Genomic DNA, 11,824 nt, shown 5'->3' with positions numbered 1-11,824 from the left:
GAAGACTCTGGAGTGATGGCAATCGGGAAGTCCTCATCACCCCTCCCACGTGTGAGTGTCATGGATTCGTCCCAATTTAATCCCACCGACTATTGTGACAGAGACGTTTACTGAAAGCTGAAAAGTGTTCTAAGAACTCATCATTGTCAAAACTAATCTCGGAAACATTTTGCATGTTATTATTATATCTTTTTGGAAATATCCTCATTTTTAAATTAAATGTTTAAATCCCCCATTTTACCCCATGATATTGACCATGATTAAGTTTGATTAAATGTTTTGCAAATCGAGTTTTGCAAACGGAGTGAATTTTAATTGCTTATAGAGCGAGGCGAGATTTAATTGCCCCACTTAAGTAATCCTTATGTAAACATGATATGGCCAGACGAAACTCAGCCGCGTGTTATTAATGACCCGATAAAAGTCAGCCGCGTATTACTCATGCTCCGATAAAATTCAGCCGTTTGTTATTCAAGGCCAGAAACATTTCAGACGGAATCTTTTCATGCTCCGAAGAATGTTCATAAACGCTAAATGAGTCACCAATAAAACACAATGTAAATTTTTAAAACTGACATGAACATAAAACGGGTCATCCAAAATAACAGAATGAAAATTTAACTGGTTCAGCGCTGTTCTGGACATGCACGTAGGTACGGGTACTAATATCTTCATTGTCGATTATTGTCAGTAATTTCAGTTTTTGCCATTCTCAATCATCGACAACTTAGTTCAGCACGGCATATCAGAAAAAATGATATATTAAACACTTTTTAGGTCTTTGATTTCTGTTTGATAGAAAGTGAAAGTCATGCTCAAAATTACTAAGTGTAGGCCACTGCAGTATAGCGTTGGCGAGTGCCGTAACATTTTTATTTAGCAAAATCATAATCTTTTTTCTGGCCTAAGGAACTTTCTATCGTTGAGTCCAGTGTAATACAGGGCTCACTATTCGAACTGTAATACAGGGCTCATTACAGTTCGAACACAAATGTAATGTATTTTTTCGTACTGTAAAACAGAGCTCATTTTGTCATTTTTACACTGGTTTTCACCTTATTATTAAGAACCAGTCACCTATTACATGTTCTTCTTCATGTAATGTAGCATTCTATGGAAATTATACAAGAAAAAACTAAGCAGATGTCTGTATAATGTGTTGATTTTTCGTTCTAACTGATTGAAGAATCAACAATTACATTTAAACTAACTTCATAATGTAGAAAAGCAACATAACAAAAAAACACAATTTGTTTTGGAAAACCATATTCTGGGGTCTCATCGATGTCATAATAAACTTGAAGGAAGTTAAACAAGCTGAACACGATTGAATTTTAAAATTTTATCACAAAAACTGTCGTGGGTATCCGAAAGCAACATAAATGCTTTGGAGATAATTATCTGTACTGTTTAAACCAAAAAAAATGTCATCATTTTTCGGCAGACGAAAACGAAAACTCTTTACCACATTATAGAAAAAAAGTGTTGTACAATTTGAAACACATAAACATGGAAAAATCGTACAAACCAACACACACAAGACATTTTACACAAAAAACATTTTAAAGTTTTTTTTTGGTCTTAGGTCAATACACAAATTTCGTCAGTCAATAAAAAAGGTCTTCTATTTTTTTCCTAAAATGACTACTCGTGAGTTTTGGGGCTTGAATCGTCAAATGCAATTTTAACACTAAACTTTGAAATGTAACTTTTTGCACTTTTTCGAAAAAATTTGTCAATTTAGATATTTCATGTGCATAAGGGGAGGAATAATTTTCTTAAACTCTCGCAGATGTCATCAGCGAGAATTACAAACAAACAGTTTTATAATTAGACCAACTGAAAGCCGCAAATTGTAAAATACTAAGTAGTTCTTCTAATTTTCATGTTTACTGACAGTTTGTGCCCTATGCCTCTAATTTTATCTAACACATAAAGGAATGAACTCTCGCAAACTAGGTCTCTTTATCTTTTTAGACACACTTATGTCACAAACACCCAATTTAAATCTCTCTTTACCCAATCCGATATGTACTCAAGGTGCATCACCGTTCGTCTAAGCTCTGAATGTTTTTTTTTTGGAAAGCTAATTATGGACTTCCTCAGGCAAGAGTAATGGAAATGGTGAAATTGACACTAAAATTTGAAATGGTTTTATGCTTTTCGAAAGTTTTTTCCATTTTTGATGTTTCGTGAGCTTGATGAGACACAATTAGTTTTTCAACGTCTCGTAGAGGTTTTATCAAAAACAAACATAAACACAGATTCTTGGTTTTCGAGATATTTGAAGCCGCAATTTGTAACGATTATTAAGGTTTTTCATTTTTTCAGAATTTATGGAAGTTTTAGTTCTCTGCTTCTACTTTTGTCTAACAGTTAAAAGAGCTAACTCTCACAGACTTTCTCATTTTGTCTCTCTGTTATATGCATAGCAAGAATTTCAAACGCACACACGTAGGTACACGCTCCGCTCACAAGCAAACACACACACACACACAAACAAATACAAACCCCAGCAAAATACAAAATTCATTTACGTCTGGATTTTTTTCTGCAAATTTAGGTGTGTACTTATTGAGGCAGTTTTATTGGTAATTCAAAAAATTGACACAAAATTTTGAAAAAAATGGATTTATTTTTGTCATATTTGATGATTCATGAGCACAATGAGACAATTATTTTCTGAAATTAGCGTGGACCTGTTATCAGGAAATGTTATATAAAATTTTTGGCTTTTCAGTTATTTCAAGCCCCAATTCCCAGCAAATAGTAACTATTTCGTCTAATTTTTCAAAAGTTCTGACAATTTTTTTCTCTGTCTTTTTTTTCTTATATTTAAATGAGCTAATTCTCTCAAACTTTCTCTCTCTCTTTGCCTCTCTTACACAAATTTCAAACACGCACACACTTTCATACACTCACACAAGCTCACACACGAGCACACACAAACAGGCAAATACAAAAATTCGCACAAAAAAAATTATATGATTTTCTTTTGGGCATCTGATCTTTACTCAAGGCTCTCCACAATTCATTTAGGTCTGGTTTATTGTTTTCTGAAAACTTCGGCGTGTACTTATTTATGAAATTGTCAATTCAAAAAGTTTTGATAAAATTTTTCTTTTTTGATTTTTCATGAGCATAATCGGCCAAATCGCAGATATGGTTGCCTCCAGCTACATTTCATTAAAAGTTTTCGAATTTTATTGTATTTAAAACCGCTTTTCGCATGTACACGAACGTTAAAAGCTATACTTAGAAGCTCTCAATTAACAGCGTTGAGAAGCGCTGGTTAACAGTTAGATTTAATTTTTGTGGCCCTTTCAATATTTTGATTACGAATACATTTAAATTTTTTTTTTAGAATATATGTCTTTTTAATTAAATCTGCGTGGTCTCCATTATCCAATAATCTTGGTTTCAAGAAATAGCAAATTTTGAGATTTTTTTCAAAAATTTAAATGAAAAACTTTCCTTTTTCAAGAAAAAAAAATCCTGCATCATATGTGGAGTTTCAACCCAAAAAAAAACCTTTGGTTTCGAGCTGATGTGTTCCAGTCTAAAAAACCGCCTATAGACTGGAACACACCGGCTCGAAGACTAATTTCAAAAAATAGAGAAGTGAAAAACAAATTTTATAATTTTCATTTTTTATTGCAATTGTATAAAGTTTTACATCCTGGCCATCTGAAAACTATAACTCTTCTGTTTTTCATTGTTCCATGGGAGCCTAATTAGAAATATCTGCTCTGACGATATAAAGAAAATAAATAAAAGATAAAATATTTCGATCTTTTTTCAGTAATGGTTTGGTTTATTTGATGCTCATTTGATTAAACTGTTTTTCTACGTCTCCAAAATTCACATAATACTGAATGGGTTAGTTTAATCGAAGTAGAAATGAAATGCTTGTTTGCAAAGAAAACCCTATAACTTTGAAAAAAAAACTTTTTTGTACTTTTAAGTTTATACTTTCCAAGTTGATTTTCGCTATTTTGAGAGAATAAAAATGCCTGAAGTTTCCGAGTTTCCATAAATCGTTTTAAAAAAGAGAAAAAGTGGTCTGAACTTGATTTTGTAACCAGCAGAATAAGTATGGAGGGTTTTGTTTTTGAATTTTTTGGTCATATAGACTACATTGTTAGTTTTTAGTCTGTAAACTGTGAGGAATAACTGATGACAAATCTCCATGTAACCTAACCAAATTTAATGCAAGTTTCTCTCTGCGTTGTTATCATAGAATTCAACGGCAATCTCCTTTTCAATTTTTCCTTCCAATTTTCGAGTCCACCGTTTTCAAATCTTTGGTCAATTTTTAAATATGAATCAAAACTACACCCCGAGGGCTACAAAATGGTGCCTTTCTTTTTTCTCTACGGTGCGTAAACAGAAAGTGAAAATTTTACTGAAAAAACCAGCCTCGCATATATATCCCCCCATTTGAAAAATTATTGGAACAATAAATTTTTAATGTCATAACAAACTATTAGTTTCAGTCACCAGAACAATGCAAAGAATTCCAGCAATCAGCTCTCGTAGAATTAAAATAATTCGCTGGCGGTCTTGATCACAGTCGAAATGTAATAGCATTAAACTGTTACAGAAGTAAATCTAAAGTAATTTATCGGGTTTTAGTAAACAAATTATTCTAAACCATTCAATGGCTGTTCGAACTTTCCAAATTAGAAACGCCAATGTCATCTATAGCTAGTTATAATTGGGTCACTAGTTAATGTTCAAGTTATAGTTACAGTTAGAGGTTTAATAAAGCACTTAATATCTTGATCATAATTCTAATTTATCTTTTTAGTAATCAGCTGTTCTAATCCGTTTAAAACGGTGGTCAAAATTAACACAGAACCAGAGACAATAGTTCAAATCTTGTTCGTTTTTTGTTTAAATATACTGCAAAATTAGCAAAAAATCAATTGCCAGCTTTTCCTCTTGCTACACCCAAAAAACTTGAAAAATATTTTCGGACAAACCAATTTTTCTCGCTATTCCGGGCCAAAAAAGTTATCATTTTTTTAACCTCGAACCTAGCTTCAATCGCAGTTATGGACAGAGAACAGGATATCGAACCAAAACTTCCAGAATGTCCTATTTGCAAAGATCTTCTGGACGACCCGCGTCAACTATCATGTGGCCATTGTTTTTGTGGACCTCACAAAAAATGCCTTTACACTCTATTACAACCCGATAATTTACTCAAATGTGCTTTGTGTTGTGTCTGCCATAGAGTTTCAATCGAATCTATTGCGCCCATGTATGGCCTTAGAGAGTTTCTGAGCCAACAGAGAGCATTGACTACTAATAAAAAGGCTTCTGAAAGTCGAGAACCGGATGGTCAATGTTTGTACTGCTCAGATCACCCCAAAACGAAGAGCAAATACTGGTGCAAAAATTGCGAAACTTTGCTTTGTAGTTTGTGTCTTGAAGAGCCGGAGCACTTAGAACATCGATTTATTTTGTTCCAGGCAAATATCAGAACGATTTTAGCCGAACGCCTTTCGAAGCTCACAGGCGAGAAAAATATCCGAACTCAACAGCTCCAGCAAAAAATAGAAAAAGCAAAACTGATTTCAAAGTCGGTTCAAATTCCGTTAAAGCAGATATCGGAAGCTAAACATGAGCTAAAACGAGAATTGGATGTTTTGAAGTCAAACTGGGCAAAGCTTGAAAATGTCGCCTCGGGTACAGAAACCAATCCAGATTTAACCCTGGTCCGATGGCTTTTGACAGCTCAGTTCCAAATTCCAAACCCAGCTGAAACGCAAATTGAAGTTAATGAACTGAACAGCTTGATCGTTGAACGATGTGAACAAGAATCCCAGACGGTGACTCCAGACGGGATTCTCAAAGTAGACAAAGAAACCGAAACAGATCACAATAAAAGCGCCCAGGATTGTGAGAACGGTTCCGTGAGTTCTTCAAAATTTGAAGCAGGCACTCAAGTTGATGCAGGTACTGCAGAATCAGCTGCAACCATACATATGAACAATTTTGGAAATAATCACTCACAAACATTTGGCAACTTAGCTACGAACTGCCCCCCAATTATCCGTGATTCTCTGTTTTTCGAACCTTTTTACGTTTATTTACCTCTTGATACGTCGCTGCAAACTAAAATCATCATCTGGTCTCAAGTCTCAACCAGGTTCTGCACGTTCCGGTTGGGAATCGAACGGTGGAGGAACAACAACTTACGAGCTCATATTGAAACTCGTCACTCCATACGACACTTGACAATAAGTGTCACGATTAAAAACTTGAAAAATGGGGGAGATTTTTGTCTCTGGCGGGATTTCGTGATCGATGGGAGGATAAATCACCTCTGGAGACAAACAGACCTTGACTGGACAAAGATTTCCGATTCACTGCCAGGAATTGTCCAGATACTGGTCGAGTTTAGAATGGATTACTCAATTCTGAGGAACAAATAACAGGGATTGAGATTCTAAAATTGTTGAAAAACTTTACTCATATGGCCAGAAACATCTACATAAAAAGAATCCCATTTTCATTAGCTGTTAATAAACTTTAGACAATTTAATATGTTATTTCCACTATACCCTCGTTTAGACCTCGACTTATGAAAAAACTTTTTAATTTCACTGGATCCTGACAATAAATGCACGCGCTGTCCAGCACATAATACAGTACAGTTAAAATCTTGTTACCATTTAAATTTCTGGCAATATTTGTTTTACATTAGCCCAATTCCAAATTTATTACTTATTACTTAGAATTTACGTGATTACTTCGACGTTGATCTTGCATTCGATAATTTTGCACTACCGATAATTTTGCACTATTGCCTCAATTTGTAAATTAGGGGACCCTGCACTATATCAGTGGAATCATCTCGTCATTTTCCAGTTTTCGGTTCAAATATCGTCCTGAACTTAGTAGCACATTAAAATCTCTATCAATGAGCGTTGATTATAATCCGTTCGCTTTTTTACTTTTTGTTTTGAACAGGATTGATACCGAATTTGCAATTTTAGTGACGCTGGAGCACTAAAGTAAGCGAAACAAGTAGATCAAAGCGTAAAATTTTTGGACCTACTTTTAAAATGGAGTAAGAAACCGTCGTTTGACAAGATTTTTTGGTTTCTCAAAAAAATTTGAGTGCGATGACTTGAATTTAATTTTTTCTGTTTTTCTTCTGATGTTCTCAAGAATGCTACTAAAGATCATACATGTCTCCTAAAGGTGCATAGTTGTAATTTAAAAGTAAAATACAACGAAATAATTTGAAACTATATAATTTTGTATATCATAGAGTTTTTAAATTTCGCCGCTATTTTGTTTTTTTTTTGTTGCATTATTGCATTGCCCCTTAAAGATATGTCCCATTACTTTTCTAATAAAAAATTTTTGAACATGCAAAAAGGGTGAACTCTTCCGTTTTGCATGATCTTTTCTTCAGTCTTATCGGTGAACCTCATTATTGAGGAGTCACATTAGATTTATAGTGAGCCATTATCGAGCAATCTCAATGTTTCAAATAGATAATACACAGTTTTTATCATTTCAATATTTGTTTTTGTAAAATCTTGCTGAATTTCAAAGAATAGCAAATATAGAAAATTCTTGAAAATTGCCTAACATTTTCGAAGCATATTACTCATTACAAATTTGATGTGACTACTCATTACTGCGACTAAGCAATCACACTTTAAAAAAATATTGGCGAATTTGAAAAGTTCACTACCAATACACGAAAACCCAGATTTTAAAAAGTCGTAAAAATTTAATAAAATGAGTTAAAAATCACAGAAAACCAATGGATCCTGTCACTAATTAATAATCTCATCATTAAAGTAACAATACTGCATAAAAAAACAAATGTAGTTAATTCCTGATGCAATTTTATTGCTTTAATGACAATGCTTCATTAACGACAGGATCATTTGGTTTTATCAGAAAGTATTAGGGGGTCTAAGCAGGTGCAACTGCTGTAAAAATGGACCAGCACTGGATTTAAACCAGCATCTCTAACATGCAAGCCTAATGCCTCGACATTTGAACCAACTGGTTTTAAGCTCTCGATCTTGGGCACCTCTTATAGCCCTTTTTCGTGTACTTTTTTGCTCCGCAAGACTTCTTTGTCTCAAGCCAAGTATACGTTGAAAAAGTAAAGCTTCTTATTAAACTATTCCAAGCTTATCTTATGCACAATTTACATTAAGTTGTTGTCTCTTAATCTTCTAACAGAAAGCACATCAATAATTTATTTAATGCTTTCAGATTACATCAAAGAGTTTTTACTTTGATGTTCGTTTCCTAAGTATTAGTATTTTATTGCGTATGCCCATGTTAGTTATCTTTTTGCTACTTTATCTCTTGACCTAATATTGCAGGTCTGATCGTAATTCTATGGAGGCATGCTTTTTCGCGTTTGAATTTAGAGCTCTTGTCTTAGACATTTATTCTGTTCTGGACAATTTCGAAATGGCCTTAGGTTGTTGTAGTGCAAAATCAAAAATACAATTTTCCGAGAACTACGACTACAGACGAAACATTTTGTAGCCAAGAGCAGATAAAAGAAAAAAACTAGGAACCTCAGAAAATGATTCGTTGGGCTGATAAAATTTTTCCTCATTTTGTTTTTTGCGCAAACCATTTGCATTTTTATCTTCCATGAATGTTGAGAGAACATTTTATTGCCGAAATCTACTTTTCTGAAAAGAATGGTATCTAAATTTTTGTGTTTAACAAGCAATAGCCCAAATTTGACCTTGACCTTAGGAAATTAAAAACTGTTCACAATATCCCGTCAAAAGAAAAAATATTAATTTTTGACTATGCGCAATCGAAGAACTAAAATAGCTAAAATGCGCTTGAACGAGAAACGAAGGGATCCAAGCAAAAACCATTCAAAAATTAAAATTTGGAGCTGAGCATCAGAGAAGTTTTACTTGATCAGTTAAAGAATGCGCGAAAACCAGAGTGAATTATTTACCGTCCACAGCTAGATCCAGGGCGGGTGTACTTTTGTCATTTTTCGTCACACTTATCGGACAGGAAGTCTCAAATTGATTGCAAACACTCTTCACTAAAACTTTTTCCATCGAGTAGTGAAAGGTGTATTTCATTGCTTTTCGTCCAGTTTATCAACAACCAAAAAGAATGTTTACTGTATGTCTCTATTCATGCGGGAACTCATCCAATTCTACTACCAATTCATGCATTGTTTCAGAACTTTAATATCAGCAATCCCTTTCGTATAAAGAAGTTCCAAAAAAAACCGATTAGCATGGTTAGAACATTGTGCGTATACAAATCCTCCTTGTATTTTTATATTAAAAAAAACAGATCAAATAAAACATCAAATATCAAATAAAACAAGTATTTTGAGTTCAAGCCAGTTCTCTAGCAACGAGTTATCATGACTTCAGCTTTTTAACACCTAGTAGACTGTTTGTACAGTTTTCATGCACTTTTCTATTCATATCAGGATCAGGGTTAATTTTATTTGAAACTTCGGACATTTTTTTTACTAATCTAGCTACTAATCACTCCCTCAATCTCGCCCAAAAAATTCAGTTGGAGCCATGCTTGGCATTCTAGCACCTTCCAGTTGTTTCGCTAGAAACCGCCGACGATTTCTGATTAATCGGGATCATATTTTTGAAAAGTGTCTTTTGTTCTTATTCTCAAAATATCTAAAATATCTATAAAATATCTATAAAACTTTAGCTTGTTTGGACAATCGATTGCACAGCATCCCAAAACATGAGGTCACTTTTCTGAACCCAATTTTTGCTATTTGTCAAGCAATCTTGTTCCATTTTTCGAGTAGCTGGTAGAATTCCGTCGCTCAGATACCTTCCTTGAGCCTGTTACTTTTTTGGTGCCGTTTACATTTATTGTCAAAAGTAAAAATGTAAAAATGACTTCTTACATGGTAATCTAAACTTTTTTGAAGTCAATTTAACTCAACGTAATTTTTCCCGATTCCATTTTTGTACCAAGCGACAGACAAATAACAATGATCTCATCAATATTCTTATTCATAATCTTATTACAATTCATATACAACTTCAAGTCATTTGTTTATAGCTAACATAAATAACTAACATAGCTAACATATAGCTAACATAGCTAACATATAGCTAACATATTTTTGAGGCTTGCATCTCAAATATTACTGCATTTCAATGAAATAAAATCTTATATTCTTAAGTATGTTACCGTTTTAACAACTGCAGACCAATAGCTGCACAGATTGTCGATGTGAAATTACTGACATCGTCAATGCCACACACTACGAGATCCCTTCTCCATGATATTTAGATCCCTAGTACAGCCCTTCAATTGCCCCAAAGTTTCTTACGCAAACCCATTTCAAACAATTTTTTTGTTCTCAGAAACCTCAATTTATCATTCACCAGTTTACTCCAATCAAACATAAACCGACAACGTTGGACCAATTGCTTGGATTAGTGAGGGGTGCAGGATGTGAAAGTGAAAGAATGTTCTAGAAGAGAACGGTCAAGCACATATTTTGTATTAAGAAGACACACGCGTTTACAATAATTGCTCCAAACTTCATTCGAGAGCAATTAATAATTTTCTCAATTCGGGAAAATATATCACAGAAAAAAGACATCACTGACCATCTAAAACACAGATCTCTGCCTACTTTTGCTAAAAAAAAACTGTAAAGCTTTGGTATCGTCTAATTTAATGATTTCCAACAATTCATTTGTACACCATTTTTACAAACTTAAATATGCCAAAACCAATGATATTAAACCAACAACCACACCAGTGTTTATTAACAGCATCAATTTCGGGTTAGGCTCCTCTTGATCTCTACTAGCCGAGTTGTCCTTTAAAGTTATCATGTCCTCATTACAATTTTCTGCTACTGAATTTTTGCTCAATGAATTTTCCATCAACATATCCAATTGATTTTCGTCATAACTTACAAAAAGTGGCAACTTTGATTCTTCATTTGTAATAAACGTCCTAGCTGGTAATGCGATATTCTGTGGCATTTTTGCAGTCGCTTGACCAGTTCTGTCAAAAACTTGTGACATTCTAAAGAAAATAGTTTCGGTCAAATCAGCAGCAATATCTGCTAAAACGTCTTCCCAAGTCCTGTCTGATAATCGGTTCAGAATTCCTACAACTGAAACACTTCCTGCTAAGCTCACAGTCATTCTGGCCACTTCCGCTGAACTTGTTCCAGATTCGTTTCGGTCAATCGAGAACTTTGCAGCTTCGAAAATATCAAAAGATATACTGTTTTCCTGCTCGGGCAAATCTTTGCTAACCAATTCTCGATTGTTCACACATTTATCGCCAAGCACTATAAAACAATTTTGCGGGTCCAATTGTTTTTTAAACGTCTCCGCAATTTTTTCTAAAACTGAGTTGTAATCCGCAAATTCTGCGGTCGCAAGCTTGAGATCTAACTTGACGCAAACTTGGTATCGTACTAACTGGTCAATGGTCTTTGGTGGTAATGATTTAATATCGACAGAATTTACATCTGTAACTTTGTTTTCGCCAATTTCCAAAGCCATTGCTTGCAACTTTTCCGTACTCACATCGTAGTAGAAACCAATTAAAGAACAAACACGCCGATTTAAATCTTCAAGCTGAAAATTTAGATTGAGCAAAGCTTTCGACAAAGAACTTCTGACATTTGCAGGGGATAAATTTTCAACAGAATCTCCCCTGTTGTCATCTGATTGGCTCTGGAATGTTATCAGGAATCCTAAAAAAGAACTGTTTTTTCTCCACGGTTGTATATCATCTTTCGTGATTGATTTTTAACACCGACCGTATGCTATGATATTTTTTAGGT

At 34.2% G+C, this 11,824-nt stretch overlaps 1 protein-coding gene across 1 annotated transcript; it reads left to right on the top strand.

The window, feature by feature from the left end:
• Positions 1 to 4,757: 4,757 nt before the first annotated feature.
• On the top strand, positions 4,758 to 6,569 carry LOC142346009 (uncharacterized). The gene has a single exon (XM_075398488.1). The coding sequence runs from the start codon at positions 5,058 to 5,060 to the stop codon at positions 6,441 to 6,443; it is 1,386 nt and encodes a 461-aa protein (XP_075254603.1). The 5' UTR covers positions 4,758 to 5,057; the 3' UTR covers positions 6,444 to 6,569.
• Positions 6,570 to 11,824: the final 5,255 nt, after the last annotated feature.

The sequence above is a fragment of the Convolutriloba macropyga genome, chromosome 9 (genome assembly GCF_964194025.1).
Source record: "Convolutriloba macropyga chromosome 9, txConMacr16.3, whole genome shotgun sequence".
NCBI lineage: Eukaryota > Metazoa > Xenacoelomorpha > Acoela > Convolutidae > Convolutriloba > Convolutriloba macropyga.
The sequence above is the reverse complement of the archived record's forward strand: the minus strand, read 5'-3'. Positions and strand labels throughout refer to the sequence as shown.

What these genes read in the sequence shown, in the direction of transcription:
- LOC142346009 (XM_075398488.1), top strand. Translation starts at nt 5,058, where the DNA reads ATGGACAGAGAACAGGATATCGAACCAAAACTTCCAGAATGTCCTATT.